This window comes from Labrus bergylta, chromosome 14 (genome assembly GCF_963930695.1).
Source record: "Labrus bergylta chromosome 14, fLabBer1.1, whole genome shotgun sequence".
NCBI lineage: Eukaryota > Metazoa > Chordata > Actinopteri > Labriformes > Labridae > Labrus > Labrus bergylta.
In genome coordinates, this window is record NC_089208.1 from 1,872,890 (window position 1) to 1,895,389 (window position 22,500).

The following is a 22,500-nucleotide window of genomic DNA, read 5'->3' on the forward strand; positions in this document are numbered from 1 at the left end:
GTTTATTGCTGACTTCTTTTTAAGGTTTTAAAGCTTGATGTCAGCATCTCCTGTAGAATCTTGGAGAGAACGTTTGCAAGCATGGACCATTTTGCACAGAGTCCACGCTGACGTGCTGCAAAACGAGAGATCAAGTGAAAGCTCTGCAGCCTCAGAGCAGCTCGGAGCTGTCAGGGTTTGAAGTGTGTCTCCCAGCAGGCTGCATGAGAGCAGGATCTGTCAGAGCGTCCGTGTTTACACACAAACACCCGGTCATGATTACTGCCACAGTCTTCTCTCTGAGTTTTTGATTGTTTGTTTGTAGGAATAGAACCAGAGCTCACTCTCAGGGTGTGATGAGTCGTCTGGAAGCTGAATGTGATATTTGATAATAAGAGAGTCAGAAGTGATGCTGCAGCTCTGAAGGCACTCATATGAATTGCTAATTAACCTCTGCAGAAGCACAGTTCATGAATAAGGACTAACCTGCTGGGAGTTTGGAGGAGAGCTGACGGACGTGTGCAGGATCTCAGAGGGACTGAGACGTTTCAGGTGTGAAACAGAGAGAGAGAGAGAGAGAGAGAGAGAGAGAGAGAGAGAGAGGGCGAGCGAGGAGGTTTAACTCCAGCAGCTGACCTTTACAGAGCGTCCTTTTAGAGGCTACAGGACAGACCAGAAACCTGAGTGCTGCTGCTCTGTGACGGCTTTAGACACGTTTAAGATCAGGACTTTCACCTCTGGAGGTTTGCAGAAGCTCATTCTTTTTCAAAATAAAACGACGAGGCCTTTCATCTATCAAACGGCTTCAGTTTGTTTTTAAGCAGTCAGGGCTGCTAATCATTCTCATGATCATAGAATCCGTTAATAAAAGAGAAGGAGATGCTCCCCGCACTCATGATGAGGTCGATTGAGGAGCTCTTTGACTCGATGATGAAATAAAATCACAAATAAAAGATAAACACCTTTATTCACACGCCATGGTGACTCAGCGCTTTATTTATAGAGCTCCATTCATACACAGAATTCAACGTTTGAAGAGGTCCACTCAGTGAGATGTGTAGAGAGTGAAATGATAGACAAGTAGACATTTGTAGTCATGTTTAAAGCTAGAAATAGATCATTACCCGAAAATGTACTGAAGTTGTTTGTATTTACATCTAATGAGGAGGATCATAGATGGAGATTTAATTTTAAAAGTCCATTTGCACACACTGCATTAAAACAAATGTGTATCTCAGTAAATGGAGTTAAATTACCAATAATTATTATCTCAATAATAATTTAAAATGCTGCTCAAGTATCATTCAATTTAAAAGAATGTATAAAAAAAAGGTTCTGGGAAATTATGAATGTATTGCGTTAATCTAACTGATTGTATTTGATTGTTTCTATAATTTTTATCTATTTTTTGTTTTGTGAAAGAAAGAGAAAACAACAGGTAATCTTATTCTGTTAAACAGTATCTTGTGTTATTAGGAAAGCTCCTGTTTGCTCATGAACAGTGTTTCAGCATTATGAAAAAATATTTTTTGTTGTGTATTATGGTGTTGAAACCAAACACTGAAATGAGCAAATACATCAAATATGAAATGAAATGAAATAAAGGTATCTTACTCTCTGATCATTAAGGAAACATGCTATGTTGAAGTGCTGGCTTCTCTGACAACAATGCAGCAGCCAGTATGTCCTCCTTCTAACTTTAGATTCTGCTGTGTTTTGATATTCTTCACATGTCAACATTACAAATAATTACTAATAACCCTGCGTTGTTTATCAAACTGATCCCTCCAGTCCTTATGTCTGAATGTTTCTGCCTGCAGGAGGAGGAGGAGCGTGGGAAGCGTCAGGTCCTGGTCCTCGGTCTCGACGGGGCCGGGAAGAGCAGCATGCTGATGGGTTTGACCCCCGGGGAGTCGGCGGCTAAAAGAGGCCGCTGCCGGCCCACACGAGGCTTCAACTTCATGAGCCTGAACGCCCCCGCCTGTCAGCTCGACTTCCTGGAGAGTAAGACTCATTTTCTTCCTCGATTCAGACGCTACAGGCTGCATGTTTAATGTGGAAGCATGAAGCAGAGAGACGGAAACAGCACTTTGTGTCTTTAGATTCACATTTTAACAAACTGCTCAACAGACTGCAGACTGCAGGAAGACGTTTTCAAATAAACACTACTTTCATAAACGCGTAGTGTGAGCAGTTGTATTGCCACTCACGTCCCTCTTTTAACCAACCAAAACAATACACCATGCAACAACACTGATTGGTCTCTACATGTGTCAATCAATCTCAGGGTTGGGGCTGTTTCTTAGCTAACCTAGCTTACCGTGCTAACAGGACCTGCTGTGTAACAACAGGTAGGCTAGCTTCCCATGCTAACAGGATGGGCGAGCTGTCCTTCTGAACAGGAAGTCAGCTTTTTCCAAAGAGCTCCAGGAGAGTTACAGCTTCCTGTGAAAAGCCAATAAAGATGCTCGTTCTGCACACACTGCACATGTCCACATGTCGCCCACGTTGGAAATGTCGACATACAAAGTCATTTTAAAACGAGCCAACACAAACGCTGGATAGAGACAGAAGTAGAACTGTTTTTGAAAATATGGTCACTCTAGCTAACACAGGTTAGCATTAGATATTGTAAGACATGCCGTGCAATGTTGAAATGGAATTAAAAATGATGCTGGTCGCATTCCTCCAACGTTAGCTCAAACTTACGTTAAGTCTCTGCATGAACTTGCTTTTCTTCATACGTTACCTTTTACAACCTCTAATCACATGGTCGGGATGTACATTAAAAGTGAGGTGCCATTGAAGGAAACATGGTTTCCTCAGGAAGTCATTTCAGTTCTCTCACCTTGTTATTAACCTGAGACTGGGACAGAGAACCCTCACACTGTTTCTCCCCAAAATCATTCACTTTCTCTCAAATGCAAACCAAGCTAATGAAAACATGAGAGTCTAAAAAGAAGCAGAAGATTTTATTGACAGACAAACAAACAAATCCAGCAAATGAGCATTCCTCTGAAAGACTAAAAAAAGATCAAAATAACTCTGAGTGTTTGCCGTCAGCTGCCTCAGAATGAGCTTCTGCAGGTGTATGCACATGAACGCGTCGCGCTCGGCGGCAGATTGATTCACGATCTGAACACAGAGCGCCTCAGATCTTTCTCTAATCTGTAAAAGTAAAAGCAGCACACGTCAGCGCCCACTCAGTCAGGATGCTTCTCTGTCTCTGTGCGGTGAGAGTCGGAGTCTTTGTCTGGGGTGACGTTGATGCAGAGGCATGTTGACAGCTCGGAGCAGTACAGAGCTCAGGGACGAGCGAGCTCTCTTTGTAGAGTCCGTCAGGGACATCCAGCCTTTAAACCCTGAAAAGATGCAGATCAGGGAGAGAAGTGGAGCCACGCTTTGAGCTGCTCAGATCTGACGTTGTGCTAAAGGGAAGTGAAAAACAACATCTGGGAGAAGGTCCTGATGTTTCAGACAAACTCAGCGTGCATTTGCCTCATGTTTGTTTCTTCTTCTGGTGCTGGAACAGTTTGTTCTAGTTTGTTTTTCATCTGATTTGATGAACTATGTAAATGAGCTGTGTCTGACCACGCCCCCTCTCTGGAAGGGCTTGAGTGTCTCGGTGCTTTCTTTCTCCATGTCCTATTGTTTACGGTGAGAAGGCAGACTCAGAGGGCAGAACAAACACCTAGCTGTGGGAGTGTCACCCACCTGGGGGAGGGGCTACTGCTGATGCAGCCATCGCCATCCGGCTTACTCGATTGGCTGTGGAAACTCAAAAGAGATCAGGGTTTACTTTACAATCAGGTGACTTTGTTAGAATGAACGTTGTAGGTGTAAAAACAAGGTCATCCACACCTTTATGTGTGTGTATGTGTTCATAAGGCGCCCTGCAGAGCGTCAGGACAAACCTCCCGCTTAGCCCCCCCCCCCCCCCCACTTTAAAACAGCTGCTCTCCCAGCTGAGCGTCCACTCCACCATCAGGTAAACAGGTATTTATTTCTGCCACCTCACGTCAGCTCCAGCCTCATCACTGCCCTGTTGCCTAGCAACAACCTCCGTTAAGTCCGGCATTAATGAAGTCCTGCTGAGCGGCTGTGTGCCGCACTTGGAGGCGGCGACGGCCTGAAGTCAAACCCGCCCGGGTGTGTGAGCGAGCGATTGGTTTCAGCCGCCGAGCGCCGATGCTCATTAAAGCTGCAGGTCAGATCGGACGCACAGCGGGATTGTGGGAAGTTAAAGCATGCGGTTGTTAACCTCCCTAAGACTGAAGACGACAACTGAAGGAATGCAGAATGATTTAAAATAAAAAACACTGAGACATTTTAAAGACGTGAGCTCCTTTTGTTGGTCAGTCTGAAGATCCTCCATGTGAACAAACTGTTCTCTGTTCACAGATTCTGCAGGAAAATAAAACCTGTACTCGGGTTTTAATGTGAGACGTGTTCTGGTTTTTGTTTGCAGTCTGAGTAGACCTGAGTTTGACCAATCACGTCTCAGCAGGAAGAACTTAGTTATCATCTCAGCGCTAATCTCATGATTTCATTTTCTATGCAGAGAAAACTTTGTGTCACCCACATCACTAACACATCACCAACACATCACCAAAACATCACCAACACATCACCAACACATCACCAACACATCACCAAAACATCACCAACACATCACTAAAACATCACCAACACATCACCAACACATCACCAAAACATCACCAACACATCACCAACACATCACCAACACATCACCAAAACATCACCAAAACATCACCAACACATCACTAAAACATCACCAACACATCACCAACACATCACCAAAACATCACTAAAACATCACCAACACATCACCAACACATCACCAAAACATCACCAACACATCACCAACACATCACCAAAACATCACTAACACATCACCATAACATCACCAACACATCACCAACACATCACCAAAACATCACCATCACATCACCAACACATCACCAAAACATCACCATAACATCACCAACACATCACCAAAACATCACCAACACATCACCAAAACATCACCATCACATCACCAACACATCACCAAAACATCACCATAACATCACCAACACATCACCAAAACATCACCAACACATCACCATAACATCACCAACACATCACCAACACATCACCAACACATCACCAAAACATCACCAACACATCACCAACACATCACCAACACATCACCAAAACATCACCAACACATCACCAACACATCACCAACACATCACCAAAACATCACCAAAACATCACCAACACATCACCATAACATCACCAACACATCACCAACACATCAACATCACATCACCAAAACATCGCCAAAACATTGCCATCACATCACCAAAACATCACCAAAACATCACCAACACATCACCAAAACATCACCAAAACATCACCAACACATCACCATAACATCACCAACACATCACCAACACATCACCAAAACATCACCAAAACATCACCAACACATCAACATTACATCACCAAAACATCACCAACACATCACCATCACATCACCAAAACATCACCAACACATCAACATCACATCACCAAAACATCACCAAAACATCGCCATCACATCACCAAAACATCACCAACACATCCAGTTATGGGGAACATGTGATCAGTGGATCTGAAGCTCAAAAACATAAAAATATGTTTTTTATCCGGTTACATCAGATCATCATGTCACAACACTCTTAATCAATCAGTCAGATGTCCATGAAGCTAGATGATAAACAGCTTACACAACCACCCAGCGGACTCGCCCACGCTGCAGAGTGAAGAGAGGGACTCTGCACAGAGGAAGTTATAGTCCTGAAAGTAATAAATGAGAGAGTCATTAGAGGGTGAATAAAACACAACTCAGGATTCAGTAGATCTCTATGAGGAAAAGAGGTTAGAAAAAAACGTAGAAGTTCAGAACCATCAAATAAAGAAAAAGGAAAAATAAATTCCTGCATGGTCATATTTCACTGACAAATAATTCTTGAAGGCAACGAGATGGAATAAATGAATCAGAGTCATTCTATCCAGCTTATTCAGCATGGATATAAATAATCACTAAGAGGCGTCTGAGTCCGATCAGCACGGTGAACATCTAACAGCTGATCTGATGTGACGTCATGACGGAGATTGGTTCACCTGCACGCTGACACTAAAGACGCTGACAGCAAACATCCGACGCCATCAAAAGTCAATAGAAGAACAATATGTCACTTCCTGTTTGTTGTTCTTAATCCAACCAGGAGGTCGGGTCACGTTGGTGAAGGGTGTGTGCAGAGCGCTGTGCTCTCATTGGTCAATGGCACTGATGAAACAACATTGTAGAAAGCAGAGAGAAATCAAGCTCGACTTCCTGTCAGGAGGTCATGAGGCGTTATTATCGTTTACTGTGACACACCACACGGGGAAAAATAATCAACTTCCTGGTGGAGACACTACGGTCTCTGGATCAGACTCTAGCAGTCTCTGAACCAGACTCTAACAGTCTCTGAACCAGACTCTAAAGGTCTCTGGATCAGACTCTTAACGGTCTCTGGATCAGACTCTAACAGTCTCTGGATCAGACTCTAAAGGTCTCTGGATCAGACTCTAACAGTCTCTGGATCAGACTCCAAAGGTCTCTGGATCAGACTCTAACGGTCTCTGGATCAGACTCTAACAGTCTCTGGATCAGACTCTTAACGGTCTCTGGATCAGACTCTAACAGTCTCTGGATCAGACTCCAAAGGTCTCTGGATCAGACTCTAACGGTCTCTGGATCATACTCTAACAGTATCTGGATCAGATTCTAACGGTCTCTGGATCAGACTCTTAACGGTCTCTGGATCAGATTCTAACGGTCTCTGAACCAGACTCTTAACGGTCTCTGGATCAGACTCTAAAGGTCTCTGGATCAGACTCTTAACGGTCTCTGGATCAGACTCTTAACGGTCTCTGGATCAGATTCTTAACAGTCTCTGGATCAGACTCTAACGGTCTCTGGATCATACTCTAACAGTCTCTGGATCAGATTCTTAACAGTCTCTGGATCAGACTCTAACAGTCTCTGGATCAGACTCTAACGGTCTCTGGATCATACTCTAACAGTCTCTGGATCAGATTCTAACGGTCTCTGGATCAGACTCTTAACGGTCTCTGGATCAGATTCTAACGGTCTCTGAACCAGACTCTAACGGTCTCTGGATCAGACTCTAACGGTCTCTGGATCATACTCTAACAGTCTCTGGATCAGACTCTTAACGGTCTCTGGATCAGACTCTAACAGTCTCTGGATCAGATTCTAACGGTCTCTGGATCAGACTCTAACGGTGCTAACATACTGAAGTCTGACCTCAGAGTTAGAAGTCTTAGAGCAGAAAGTTTCCTAAGAACCTCAACACAACGTTTGAAATGGTCATAAAGGTGAGAAGGTTTGATCCAATAGATGAAGTTGTAAACACGTGGTTCGTGTGGAGTACAGGATCTGTTTCTGCAGAAAGCTGATCTTATATTTTATAAAAAGTTCATCTGACCGCTGAAATGGAATCTGTTGATTCATAAATAATTGATTTCACTTGAATGTTTGTGTCTTCTGTGCTGCAGTCGGGGGAGGGGAGGACCTGCGGAGGTACTGGTCTGACTACCTGAGGAGGACTCACGTTCTGGTTTATGTGGTGGACTCATCGGACCGGAGCCGCCTCCCGTTAGCTAAAGATGAACTTCACCGCCTGCTGACGGTGGAGCCTCAGCTGCCCGTGGTCGTCCTGGGAAACAAACAGGTAAACAACACGTTTCATAACTCAAGCTTCCTAAACAACCCCCCCCCCCCCCCCCAAGGATTAAGAACTCTTCTCCTCTGTCACCCCCTGGTGGTGGAATGAACTTCCAAACTCCATGTGATCTGCAGAGTCCCTCTGCACCTTTAAGAAAAAGCTAAAGACCCAGCTCTTTCATGAATACCTACTAACTTAATGATGATGGTCTCCATATTATTGATGATGATGATGGTAATGACGATGGTTTTTGTTTGATAACGACGACTTATAAGATGGTTTCTATACTGATTAGAGCTCTCAAGAACTGCCCTCAATGTTGTGCTTTGCCTCTGGTCACTTCCTGTCAGCACCTGTGTGTCCAATCAGACTCAAAGCTGATCGTTTGCTCTTACTCACATTGTTCCCTTTTTTCTAGATCCTTGCTTGTGTTGTTCTTACTCTCTGATGTACGTCGCTTTGGATAAAAGAGTCTGCTAAGTGAATTGTAGAATTATAACATGGAACCCCTCCAGTCGTTATTCAGTCTTAACGAGGTTAAAGCTGAAAGAGAAGAAGAAGAGGGAGCCAATGCAGACGCTTCTCTCTTCATTAACCAACGAGTGATGATCCATGACACTCCTGAAATAAATATTTCTACATTTCCTCCTCGGCTCATATTTCTTCACCTCGCGCGGCGCTCGTCGAATTATTCATGAACCTCCGAGGGGAGTGGGAGTAATTGTCACATCTCTCTGCAGCTCTCAGCGCCCTGAACTGTGATCGCCATATTAGAGCGATAGATATAAGAATACGAGATGAACGCAGGAGCACTTACTGTTCAGTCAGCTAAATGTGAGAAGTGAAGCCGAGTATCACGGTCAAAACATTACAGATAAGAAGCATTTACACAAATTAAACTCCAACCTTCTCCCTGTTTTCATCTCCACATCTGATGAGGAATCATTTTACATCAGACGGATGATAAAGGCCACGTTTACACGAGAAGGATCCACTGAAAACGGAGACGCGTTTAGATTTCAAAAATGTTCAGCAAGCAGCAACCTCCGGTGTTAAAAACTGAAGCCGATGCTGAAGTGTAAAATCCTGCAGTTCCTTGTGTGTCCACTAGAGGCTGGCTGCAGAAGCACAGGAAGTCACATACACACCCATTCTAAAAAGCCTGTTTTTACAGCAGAGGTTAACATGTTTACAGAATAGGTGTGATTAGCTCATGTCTGGATGGACACACACTGTACGGGGGGTGAATGTTTTGATGACTCATCAGTTTTGATTTGATGAAGGATAAGAGTTATTCACAATAAGGCGTGTAGATGACCTGATTGACAGGTGGGCGCGGTGTAACGGTTTGTCGGGAGGTTTAAAACCCGCCTCAGCTCCAGCTCTCAGCCTGTCGTTAGGTTGACTGAAAGTTAGCCTGAGACAGCATTTCCAGCATGGAGACCGCCATCGATAGGACTCCAGCGCCCCCTGCAGGAACAGACGGGGGACAACATTCAGGCTTCATATTTACAGTTGGTATTTCGTTTTATAAATCCGCTGATTTATAGACGTTTCTTTCCCAATGTGAGCTTATGTGATAAAGTCTTTTTGGGCCCAACAGGGTAAAGTGAAGCTGCAACACCAAGTTTGGCCACCGTGTAAAATTGGCTTCAACAGTCAGCGCACTTCCTGGGGACTTGACCTATGTGCTACACATGGCTATTCACTGGAAGCGTATTGAGCTTGTGCTTAAGGTCTCAGTTTTCAGAGTAACTGCAGATTAACATATTAAAAGGAGACAGAGCTGCTTTAACAAGTCTGTACTCTTCAACACGTTTTTAAAACTTTACGTTTACAGCACTAAACGCCGTCGTGGGCGTCATAAACGTTAACTTTGTTTTGCTTCTCGTTAACACTACAAGGGTGTAAAATGCAAAGTTTTGACAGGAGAGCAGGGAGATACAATTTGTGAATTCCATGTGAGGAGATAATAACTGAAAGCTGTGATGAATTTACCGTATTTTCCGCACTATAAGGCGCACCGGATTATAAGGCACACCTTCAATGAATGGCCTATTTTAGAACTGTTTTCATATATAGGGCGCACCGGATTATAAGGCGCATAGAATAGAAGATACTGCAGTCAAACGTTTGACTGGGGTTGCGTTATGCATCCACTAGATGGAGCTGTGCTAAAGGGAATGTCAACAAAACAGTCAGATAAAGTCAAACTTTATTAAGCGTTCTGACAACTCCGTTCACTCCCATGGTAACGATGTTCAAACGTTAATGTGCATATTAACAATATCTCCCAGCCTTGTTCACTCTTCTCCCAAACGTGGAAGGGAACTTTTCCCTGATTCAGTAAACACGTAGTAAAAGAAACAGTCTGATACCACTAAATCAAACGTTAGTGCATTCACAATATAGTAACTCTCGAAATTGTTCAACTTACGTATAAAACGTAGTTTTAAAAAACGTAGTTTTATACGTACGTTTTATACGTTTTTTATACGTTTATACTACGTTTTATACGTAGTGCATTCACAATAACTCAACGTTGTTCAAACGTTAATGTGCATATTCACAATATCTCCCAGCCTTGTTCAGTTGTAAACACATAAAAGAAACACAGTCTGATACCGCTAATTCAAACGTTAGTGCATAACTCAACATTGTTCAGTTACGTATAACACGTAAAGCTCACTTTTTCAGTTCATTCCCCGTCCACGAATCCCTCGAATTCTTCTTCTTCAGTGTCCGAATTGAACAGTTGGGCGAGTACGGCATCCAACATGCCCGGCTCCCTCTCGTCATTATCCGAGTCAGTGTCGCTGCTGTTGCCTGGCAGTTCAGTGATTATTCCAGTGGATTATAAGGCGCACTGTCGTTTTTTGAGAAAATTAAAGGCTTTTAAGTGCGCCTTATAGTGCAGAAAATACGGTAAGTATTAAATAAGATAATCTTTGACCGTGCAGGAGTGTTTTCCCCTGCAGGCGTTGGTTTAGCATTTTATAATAAACGACTGCACTCAAGTCAGCCTTAAATAAAAAATATCATCAGAAGAGGAAGGACAGCGCTCCAATTTGTGCAGCCACTTGAACAAGCCTGAACATTACACATCAATCACTTCAACAGATCGCTGTCCTCGTTCTGATTTTTGTCTCCTGAAGCATAACAGATGTTTGGTTTTTAATCCGCCACTTCATCTTTACACAAATAAAGGAGACAGGCGGCTTTCTGTAACAGATGATCAAATCTCAAGGAGGTTTCACAGCGCTTGAATATTTTCCAAAGTGAGATGAACAGAAGATCATTTCATGTCGATTTGCCCTGAACGACATCAGGAAGATCAGACCTTTCCTGTCAGAGCTACACAGATCCTGGTTCAGGCTCCTGTGATATCTCTACTGGCAGGTCTTCCTACAGTCACTATCAAACCCCTGCAGATGATACAAAATGCAGCAGCACGACTGGTCTTCAACCTTCCTAAAAGAGCACATGTCACTCCTCTGTTCATCTCCTCACTCTGGCTCCCAGTTACTGCTCACATCAAATTTAAAACTCTGCTGCTCGCTTACAAAACAGACACAGAAACGTCTCCTCCTTACTTTAACTCTCTGATCCAGGTCTACACTCCCTCCCCCACTACGCTCTGCCAATGAAAGGCGTCTGATCCAACCTTCACAACAGGGTCCTAAGTCTCTGACTAGACTCTTCTCCTCTGTCGCCCCCCGGTGGTGGAATGAACTTCCAAACTCCATGTGATCTGCAGAGTCCCTCTGCACCTTTAAGAAAAAGATAAAGACCCAGCTCTTTCATGAATACCTACTAACTTGATGATGATGATATTTAAGATGGTTTTGATGCTGATTAGAGCTTTCAAGAACAGCTGTCGATGTTGTGCTCTGTCTCTGATCACTTCCTGTTTGCACTTCCTGTCGTTGTCTCCTCTCTCTCTCCTCCCTTGTGTTGTTCTTACTCTGTGGTGTTGTCTCTTTGAATTAAAGTGTCAGATAAATGAATTGTTAAAAACGTCTCAACTGTTCCTCAGAGTGTCTCTTTATTAGCAGCACTTTGTGAGATCTTTTATAACACTAAAGCCTTGGCCTCTGTCATGCTTTGCACTCGATGCAGAACAAAGAAATAATGTTGTCGTTAAGAGGAGTTTTTGTTAATGATACCATCTCTAACCCGCCATCACTATTTTATTCTCTACCTCGACACTCGCTGTGTTGAAACTGCACAAAAGGATTCCTGCTGCTGAAACATTTCAAAAAGACGAGGCGGACTTCTATGGATTCTGGTCCGCTGTGAAGAGTTAGTGTAGGAGGCCGGTGTTAAAGTCAGTCTTCACGAGTAGATACACAAATTATTCAGTGTTATGTAAACCTTTAAAGAGGACATCATCTCCCTCCTCCACCTTTTCAAACAGTCCTCCTCCACCTTTTCAAACAGTCCCCTCCTCCACCTTTTCAAACAGTCCCCTCCTCCACCTTTTCAAACAGTCCCCTGTGGTCTAAATGAAACATCTGTGCTGTGCTTTGGTCAAACTATAACATGACTCAAGCACCAGAGGAGGTTTGTGACCCTGTAGAAACCAGCTCTCTCACAACGCTCCGTTTTGGTGTGTGTGTCTCTTTAAATGTAATGACCCCCCCCCCCTCTGAGTTTTCCACATAGACATCACTACTCTGTAGAGAGAATAAAAATGGCCGACCTGCTCAAAAGTTTTGTTCTAGTCTGGGGGTGGAGTCTATGGGTGGAGATACCAGGGGAGGGGAGGAGATTTTCTTTTTACCAGAATACCACTGTGACATCACAAGGAGAGCACATTTGAAACAGACCATTTTTCTCTGTGTTGTAAGACTTATGCAGACCACAAACAAAGGACTGGATGGGTTTATTTCACATGTTGTGGGTCAGTAGACTCTCAGGTTACACAGATATATGTTCAGAAACACTAGATTTAGAACGATTAGATTTTTAATAATATGTCCCCTTTAACTTCATGTAAAATACATTTTATTATTTCAGATTAATAACAATGTGGCTGTCCTCCAAAGTGAGCTAAAAACAAATCTGTGCTAAGTATTCAAACTAACGCAGGGACAGTTTATGACTCGTTATTTGCTTGTCCTTGAAAAAGTGAACTTCTTGTTTAACTGTGTTTTGAACTCTTCACAGGATAAGCCGGACGCCGTGAGCGTGTCGGAGCTGCGTGAAGCTTTGTCTCTGGGCTCCGTGACGGAGACAAGAAAGCTGTTCCTCTTGGCCGCCCAGCTGGGCTCAGACGGCGCCCTGAGGAACTCCTGCCGGGGCCTGGACGCCTTCCAGGACGTCCTGCTCCAGCTCGTCTGATCTCTACCCGGCTCACAGAGGAGGAGAGGAATCCTCGTCTTCCTTTTGACTTATTAAAGCTCTGCGTTACGTGAGGCGGAGGAGGAGGGGGCGGAGTCAGCGAGATGGAGCAGCACCTCCTCGTCTGCCTCCTCGCACGTTTATAACCACGTCAGTTTGGAAATAGCAGCTTTTAAAAACTCTTACTCAGCGATGAAGAGGAGGTGCAGAGCGAGGAGGACGAGGGATTGTTCAACGACTCAGACTTTATGTCGACCTGTGCGAGCGTGTAGATGTGTTTATATTAGTCAGGTCATATTTGGGGTTTCCAGGTTGGAGTTCCAGGGGACTGAAAAAACGCACCACCTACGAGAATCTACCGCCTGTGTGTTTGTGAGATTCCTGCTGACTCCTACACGGAGGCTGATCTGAGGTTTTGGGGGATTTAAAGGGATCTCCTGACTTTTAAAAAACAGTTTTATTTTTATTCTCACGACTCGGTCAGGCTCGTGTGAGAAAGTTTCGATGCTTTTCATGACTTTCTTTGAGAGTTTTTTAAGCTCCATTGTTTGAAATAAGTTTTGTGTTTTCGTTCTTAGCTGTGATTTAAGTCGTATTGTCAGAAGTTCACACGAGAGTTAGAGAGTGAACTGAATGTTTACAATGACTCACTTATATTAATGTCCGTTAGCTTACCATGCTAACGAAAATGATCTCCTGGTCAAATGCTCCATGTCCCTTTCCTCTTCTTGACATTGTGTATTTTATTAAAAAAATATATATTAATCAACCAGATACAGAGTCACTTATTAACAGCTTATATTTTAAATTAATAAAATTAAATTACATTAAGGGACAGGAAGCCTTAATGGTTGTTGGTAAAGTGACACTTTAATCTCCTTCAATTCAGACTCAAAGGACTCCCTGGATCTGTGTTTTAGACCTGACAACACTCAAAATGAAAGCTAATAACCCGATTTAGGAGTCACTAATGTTTACCAAGACTATTATAAATGTCAGTCTTGGAAATACAAATGCCCCCCCCCCGCTCGCCCCAGCATTTAGAGTTTCACAGATCAAAACCAAAATGGATTCTCTCTTTGTCAACAGGCAAGGCATGTCACTGCTCGGGACCCCTGGCCAGTAGGGGGCCTCCCAAGGGCGGACAAACTTTAAACCGTAGCAGAGGATCAGAATGTGCTAATTTTACAATGACAATAGGAAACCTCCCTAAAAGGGCCCCATCTGACAGTGTTCAATGTTGTTGAGCTACTAAGCGTTCCGGTATCCCTGTGAGAACTTAAAGTCTTTATATGTGATGTTTCACACTTAAATGTAGAAATCAAGTCTATCCTCTGAAAATAACTCAGTGAGTCATGACTGTCTACAATGGGTGTAACACCCGAGTCCCACTGTCTGTGATGTTTTCAGAGTTTTCAGAGTCCTATCTTCACTTTGTTTACATCGCCAGGACGGCCGGCTGACTCCTCCCCTCGTGTATAAAAGTTGTTTAATTGAGGGACTAGAGAAAAGAAGAATAACATACTGTACTCACTGCTTAACTGTGTTTCTAGATCACGCTCATTTCAGGTAAATTTACATGCAGTGTGAAGATACCAGCATAATAAAGATCGCTAGCATTAGCATGCTAACACAACAATGCAGCGCGAGTTGTTTTGGTTTCATGCTGGTGCTCAAGGACGACATCTGCTGGATCAAAAAATCACATATAAAGGCTTTAAGTCAGTTCCTTGAAGCTGGCATTGGTGTTAGAATATCTTTAAAATAACCGCAATGGACACTGGTTGGAGCGGCTCGACTGACTCTAGAATCGCTCTGATCATCACAGTTCCAAAGTCCAAACTCATTAAAACTCAACTTTCGTTCAAAGATTTCCCTGAGCAAAACATTCAGAAGGATTTCCATTCACTAGAAGAGTTTTAGTAACTCCGGAGCGGCAGGCATTATGATTTTATCTGCAGGATTATTGATGAGAGCTGAAACTGTTTAAACACAACCCTCAAACATTCAGCGACGTCAGACAGCCAGACGTTGTTGTGTCTGAGTTTTTAACGTTCCCTCGAGGTGCTCGCAGCTCCGATAGATTCTCCGCCTTCTCCAGGAAGTCAGTGTGGACAAACACACTTGAACTTGTTTTTCTCCTGATTTTGTGAAAACAAGAAGAGAAGTTTTAGTCTCCTCGCTCTGCTCCGTTAGCTGTTTGCTCTTCAGACGCGGAAGGAGACGAGTAGAAACAGTCAAACTCATTGAATGTAAACTTCTTTATAAGCTAGATTCTGATGGTTAATGCTGTTTGTGTGCAGCCATGTCCTGATCATGAAGCAGCGATTTTTTAATGAATGTTAAAGTTTTATTCTTCTTTCTGACACTCTGTGATTCTGCAGAAATGTCGTTGTCATGGTTACTGTGTTGTATTTGATGTAAAGTGTTGTTTTCACGTGTTGTGTTAAAAGATATAACAAATATGAACTCATGCATGTTCTCTGATAAAACATTAAAAGTGTCAGGTGCATTTCTGAAGTCTTAAAGTGGAGTTTGAATGATTTTACTCTACAGAGTTTATTTTCAGGTCAAAGGTTGATCTGCTGCAAAAACCACCTGGACTGACGTACAGGTTGACCCTCACCGTGGGAGTGGTTTCTCTTTGCAAACAAACAGATCTGAAGGTTCTCCTCAGCAGCCTCTCCGTGTTTGTCGGCCAAAGTTCCTGAACCAGTCGAACAGGAAGCTGTTTTCGTCTGAAACGACAGAGTTAAATATTTGCACATCACACTAACAGCTGTGCAGGTTTACCTGGAAACAGGGTAACGAGAAGCACTGTGAGGGGAAACTGTAGCATACAACATGGTAGATCTACGTTTGGTCAATCAGCCTTCTCCATCAAAGGCTGCAAACTCTGGAACACATTACCACCTGAAATAAGATTAATCTCCGACTTAAAGGGATACTTCACCTGTTGAAACATCACTCTGTATTGACATTGGGTCATATATGTAGTAGAATTGTGAAATAAATTTTGAAGTTGGTGCCTTCTTGGCCGTGAAAAGGCAGAGAGTGTCTTTTTGGCTCAGCTTCAGTGGTCGAAAATATGAAGAACTAGCGTTGTAGTTTCACCCCGCTAAACGCAACAGCTTCCAGTGACGCAAAAATCGTCATTTTGCGTCACTGGAAGCTCCTTTACAGACTCAGAAATACAACGATTTCACGACCACTCAAAAATACTACCAGGTTTCTAATGATACAAAGATTAATGCTAATGGATGAAGTGTCCCTTTAATATCTTTTACAAAACAGGTGAAATGCTCAAAGTAAGCCAGAGCTATTACCACTTTTAATTAGTATCTTCAAACTTTTTTAAACTGGTTTATAACATTTGTATTGTTGTACATGTATTTTAATGTATCCTCATATGGTGTTATGGGGTTTTATGTAAATGTGTGAATGTTGTACATTTTAATCTGTTTGTTTACACAAAGGCCCAACACGAGTTGGAAATTAGCAATAGCTATATACTCTTTATGCAGCACATCAGTGTCATGCTTCGTATTGAAATTATGTTAAATTGCATCGTCCCTATTAAATAAATAAATTCAAATTCCTACGAGGGGGGGCGGAGCTTCAATCAGCATGAAAACTCACATCCGTTAAATGAAAGCTCGTCATCTTTTTAAAGCTTCGGGACCATAAAGAAACAAAATCTCTTTATTAGTCCATTTCAGAGCGCCGTTTCAGTCGCGACATTTACGCCCCCGTACCGTCTTCAGAGGCGTTACAGAGAGACAGGATCAGCTGATCCAGCGGGGGAGGACAGTGCTGTGTGTGTATGTGTCTCACTGTGTGTGTGTGCATGTCTGACTGTGTGTGTATGTGGAGCTCCTGCTGTGCGTGTTTTGTAGTCTTTAAAGGTCCAATCAGTGAGCTGTGTAGAGAGTGAGATGATAAAGGTATCTTACTCTCTGATCATTAAGGAAACATGCTATGTTGAAGTGCTGGCTTCTCTGACAACAATGCAGCAGCCAGTATGTCCTCCTTCTAACTTTAGATTCTGCTCCTGAATGCTCTGGATTTGTTTGGACCACAGAAGGTAGGCGTTGGTTTTAAGACCCCCCCCCCACACAGCCGTTTTGGACGCCCCTCTGTTTGCCAGATATGAGAGCAGTTATCAGGTCAACAGGTGTTGCAGCGATGGAAGCGGTCAAGAGAAGTGGTTCAGATAGAAGTGATTGTACCCGACTTAAAAAGCCTCTGCATGTTTTTCTCTCGTGGGTCAACTTTTCAGGCTTCAGAATAAATCCATTACAATGACATCACTGTTCAGTTTCTTTAAATGACCTTTAATGTCCTCAGAAAACGACGTAACGCGGTTACGTAACGTTGGCTGTAACTGTGGTCATCTGTTAGCAGCGCATGAAAAGATCTCTCTATGCATTAAAGCTTAACTAAATAAAGTTCAAGCGTGAAAAACGTCCAAGAGACGAGATGCAGTCGACTTCACCTCAGACGGAAACATCCCGCTTTGATGGCGAGGATCTCAAACTGCAGAGAGCGTTTATTACAAAGTTTTTTTTACAGTGTAGGAAAGACATCACGATTGTTCTCATTGAATTCAACAGTTTTTAATAAAGCAGTTATTTATCTTCGTGTTAAAGTCATGTTGACTTGAAGAGGACACGTATCCAAACATTTTATTTGGTTTTACAGAAAGTCGATCTTTAAATCTGTCTGTCCAGAACAGCGACCTCGTGTGTGTTTGTTGATGTTCATACGGTTTATTAGCACCGTCTTTTAGCTTTAGCGAGTGATTGTGTATCTCGTGACTCCAGCTGTCCGTCTGTGACTCATATTCTCCCTTTAACACCAAGAAGTTAATTTTTACTCCTAAATTAACTTGAAGTCAGTGTTTGTCCGCAGCGTGTACGTGAGTTTTTATTCATCCTTGGAGAGAAAATAAGGTACGATAAAGATCCTCCTTTAAAATAAAAACATCTGAGTCTTTAATATTTGACATTCTGACCTGTGCCTCACAGCAGGCCGTGACTTCAGGATGAAATGGGGAAAAAAGACGATTACACCTGAAGGATCGTAACGAGACCTCGAGCTCGCTCCTGCACGTCTCCACGTTCTGTCACTTTGTTTCACGTGATCCGTGATGTCACAGTCTGAACGTCTCTCCAGATTGACGTCCGCCTCGCCGTGACGCCACAGACGGGTTTAAAGTCCAGAAACAGAAATATAAAGTGTCTACTGGTCCGTGGGCTTTGGAGCAGCGAGCGAGCTGATGAACGCGTCGTAGTGCTGCGAGTGGCAGCGTTTGTACTCGTTGATTTTCCTCTTGATCTGTTTGGGCGTGTCCTGGTAGTAGTTCTTCTCGTCTCTGGCCATCGCCTGCAGGACGCACAGAACAAACAGGACTGTCAGCAACCACATGATTCATTTTTAACTCCTGCAGCACGGAGAGAACGCAGAAAGGTTTACAGTTAAATATGAAGTAGTGTTCGGTAGGATATCTCGTTTCAGTACTCGCTCTCGCCTCACTCGGAGCGTGACGTGTGGATCAACAAACTCACAGAAGTCTGATTTTCAGAAGGCGGGTCTTAAACTTCCCGGAGCTGACTTGGCTTCTCACAATTTTAAGTCAGGGTTGAAATATTTTCCATTGTCGGACTTAACAAAGGACAAACCGTCTAGACTGACCCCGCAGCGCTCCCTCAGATGACTCACTTCCTGTTAGATCAGACGCTGTGAAACTACTTCCTGTTCAAATCTCCAGAGATATCAAACTGCTCTCAGAGCTGTGAGGTAAACAAACCAGAGCGTAACGTCTCGCTTTTTAATTCTACGTCATGAGAAAAACAAAATTCAGCGATTTAGAGGAAACCTGAACGTCAACATTCAAAACTTTTCAGGGAATCCAAACAGAAGAAGTCTCTTATCATCGAGGTCACACCTCCACGCTCACAAAACCCTCAGACCTGGGCAGCAAGCTTCACACCTCAGATGTCAGACTGTCCCTGAATGCACCGTCAGGGAAACTCTGAATATCGTATCTGATCGTGTGAAACGACCTTCTAGCTTTTATTGATTTTAAAGGTCGTTCTCGATCACGTGGATCACCTGAAGCACCATCTGATCAGAACGAGAGTGAACAGACTTTAACGCCCAGACGGACGATGCCGGGCCAACGTTACTTTTTCATCTGATAAAAACCAGCGGATGCATCGATGGTAGGAGACCAATCGAACGCTTCAGCGTTAAACTGTCGACCTCCAGCGTTCCCGCTCCTACCTTGAAGTCGTCGCCGTGTTCTCGGATCATGTACTGAGCGTACTCGATCAGGTCGGAGGATAACGTCTTTGTGTCCTTTTCAGGACGCCCCGCCTCCTCATGCAGCTCTGCAGAGACAAACACACAGATCAGATGAGCTGCTGCTCTGTGATTGGCTGATTATAACGAGCTGTTGCACTGGGGACCCTAAAGAAGTGACCTTGAGGCGTAACAGAAAGAAGCACAAAGGGTTAAAAACGATTAAAATGACATCATCACAGTATAAACTTACGGTCGAGGACGTAAGGTTTGATCACGATGTTGACGGGAGCTTTAGTCTCTTTGTCGTCACCGAGGAGCTGCAAAAACACATGAAGAAGAACAAAGGAGGTGATGAGCTGATGTGATGGATTCTGGGTAAAGTGATCCAGACCATGGTTGATGAGCGTGTTTCATCCATCGTGGTCGCTAACGCGGCGTGACGGGGGATGAAGAGCGGCTCAGCACACAGAGTCCTCGACATGACGCCTGAAGGAGGGAGAAATCCATCCTTCATGCTTCACTGGATGTCGTAACGTCAGCAGATAACAAACTCTGTGTTCAGACTGCTGCAGCCCGGAGGACGCCGTCGACTGTGAGCGACCTCGGGCCGAGAAACAAGAAGAATCCATTCAGCTTCAGAAACGAGAAGCGGCTGAATCTTCAGAGAGTCAAATCACAGACTCTCCTGGTTCTCAGGACAAACATTCTGCTGCCCCCTGCTGGCACAAAATGATTCCTACAGGAGACGGAGATGTTTAAAATCCTCGACTGTTAAGTCAAAGTTTAATTCAAAGGGAGATTTAAAGGGTTAAATTCCTGATAATGATTGAATGTTTGGTAGTTTTGAGCAGGGCTGAAGTTGTTTAAGAGATTTATGCAGAAAAAAATATCAATCTGTTTTTATATCAGTTTTTTGGAAGTGGACATTTTTGTCCTTAGAGACTTCAGAGGGTCGTAAACATGTTTCAGTGTTCTATTAAAAAAATAAAATGTTCATTCCAAAATGTGTCGAGAGACTTTGTTATAAAACGTGTTCCATATGCTCTAACAGACAAGATGACCAGATGAAGAGGAAACATTTGACCAAATGGACAGAAATGTCCATAATGATGCATGAGGGTTAAGGAACCTGGTTTTTGATGGGTTAATGACAGATGGATTCATTTCTCTCCTTCACCGGTTTCATGTCGATGATGAGCACACAGAATAGCTAACATTAGCAACGTTTTAATTTAATCTAATGTTAATTTAATGTTTAAGGGTTGGTCTGTAAATCTCCTTTGGATTCATTTCATCTGATGTCATTTCCTGAGTTGATCCCGGTTAATGAATGGTTGTGTCCGCTCTTCTCTGAGCACACAGACTCTCCACCTGAGATCCTCGCCGTCTGCTGTTAGACAAAGTGTACGAGCGAGTTAGAGAAAAGCACTCACTCTGGGTTTCTTTATGGGCAGACTCCGGTTGGGATCAAAAGCCAGACCCATCTCCTGGAGGTTCTTGGCCGTGGACTTCCTCTCGTCCCACGCATGTCGAATCTGACGGCTGACAGAGAGAAGACGTTACACACACACACACACACGGCCGCCATATATCAGGTCACTTGTGGTTTGGCGTTCATGTTCTCTCTTCAAACGGGTTAGTGTTGAACTTAAAGGTCATCAGAGACGGATTTTAAATTAAGATTTACTTTATTGATCCCCGCGAGCGGAAATTTCAGTTTTTACAATCTGTAGTCATGAACACACACACAGGCTGAAATACACACACACACACACACACACACACACACACACACAGAGTGAAATACACACACACACACACACACACACACACACACACACACAGAGTGAAATACACACACACACACAGAGTGAAATACACACACACACACAGGATCCTCTGGACATGCACTAAGGCAGAGGTGTCAGAGTGACGGAGCGGCCCACAGCGGGCGCTCCTGAGCTGATGGAGGGGGTTTGGTGTGTTGCTCAAGGGCACCTCGGCAGTGCTCAGGAGGTGATCTGGCACCTCTCCAGCTACCAGACCAACTTCCATATTTGGTCCGCACCGGGACTTGAACCGGCGACCCTCCGGTTCCCAAGCCAAGTCCTGAGCTACCGCCGCCGATAAATGATCACAAGTGAAGAAACAATCAGGGAAACATTTCACCATCTGATCTATGGAGGGTGACAAAACCTGAAGATTAAACTCAGTTTGATCCCAACACAGTGGATCGCTCCCTCCGGGTCGGGGGAGGGTTGAGTATCCCGGGGTCTCGTTCACAGCGAGGGGAAGATGGAGCGTGAGATCTCAAGGTAAATCTCTCAGTCTTCGTCCCGACCCTCACCTGGGGGTCTGCGGTGACCCTGCGACCTTTCCTCAGATAAGTGGAAGAAAATGAGTAACAAACTGATCAGAAAGCTGTTGGTCTCCGTCTCCTGGTAGTTTGTCAGGATGAGATGTGGAGGCAGAGGAGGGATGAAGTTTCTATATAAACATGTTTTATATAAAGTCCATCAGTAGAATAGGAGATGATGGACTTTATATAAACATGTTTATATAAAGTCCATCAGTAGGATAAGAGATGATGGACTTTATATAAATATGTTTTATATAAAGTCCATCAGTAGGATAAGAGATGATGGACTTTATATAAACATGTTTTATATAAAGTCCATCAGTAGGATAAGAGATGATTTTTTAAAGTGTGATCTTAAGAGTAAGAAGTAGTTATTATTAATCTGCTCTGAGGTGTAAAGAAGTCATCAAGCTGTATTTATGAACATGTATCAGTGATGAGAGGCTCACTGATGATCCTCCTCTTCTTTACACTTTGAATCTTTATAATAATCATCAGTAAATCATAATAAAGGATCCACGTGTTGATGAACCCACTCACATGCCTCCGTTAGCTCACATTAGCTCACATGCTAACTCACTTCTCTATCCTCGGGTTGCTTTTCTTGATGAACTTCTTCAGCAGCTTCTTCCGGTCCTGCGTGTAGTCGAACTTCTTCCTCCTCGATGACTGCTTTGTTTTCGGCATCTTCTCTGAGTTAGTCTCCGGTTTGACTCGAAACACGAATCC

General features: G+C 43.5%; 2 protein-coding genes across 2 annotated transcripts in view; one reads left to right on the forward strand and one right to left on the reverse strand.

The window, feature by feature from the left end:
- Positions 1-15,626, forward strand: part of arl10 (ADP-ribosylation factor-like 10) — a 23,011-nt gene extending 7,385 nt beyond the window's left edge. Inside the window, exons 2-4 of the mRNA XM_065962718.1 lie at positions 1,800-1,983; positions 7,594-7,769; positions 12,933-15,626. Of these exons, the coding sequence (XP_065818790.1) occupies positions 1,800-1,983; positions 7,594-7,769; positions 12,933-13,106 (534 nt within the window). The 3' untranslated portion in view covers positions 13,107-15,626. The remainder of the gene's footprint in view (positions 1-1,799; positions 1,984-7,593; positions 7,770-12,932) is intronic.
- Positions 15,627-17,706: 2,080 nt separating this feature from the next.
- nop16 (NOP16 nucleolar protein homolog (yeast)) overlaps positions 17,707-22,500 on the reverse strand; it is a 4,858-nt gene continuing 64 nt past the window's right edge. Inside the window, exons 1-5 of the mRNA XM_020656030.3 lie at positions 22,352-22,500; positions 20,846-20,954; positions 19,663-19,729; positions 19,392-19,498; positions 17,707-18,491 (exon numbers count right to left, since the gene is read on the reverse strand). The exon at positions 22,352-22,500 is cut by the window's right edge and continues 64 nt beyond it. Of these exons, the coding sequence (XP_020511686.1) occupies positions 18,348-18,491; positions 19,392-19,498; positions 19,663-19,729; positions 20,846-20,954; positions 22,352-22,458 (534 nt within the window). The 5' untranslated portion in view covers positions 22,459-22,500 and the 3' untranslated portion in view covers positions 17,707-18,347. The remainder of the gene's footprint in view (positions 18,492-19,391; positions 19,499-19,662; positions 19,730-20,845; positions 20,955-22,351) is intronic.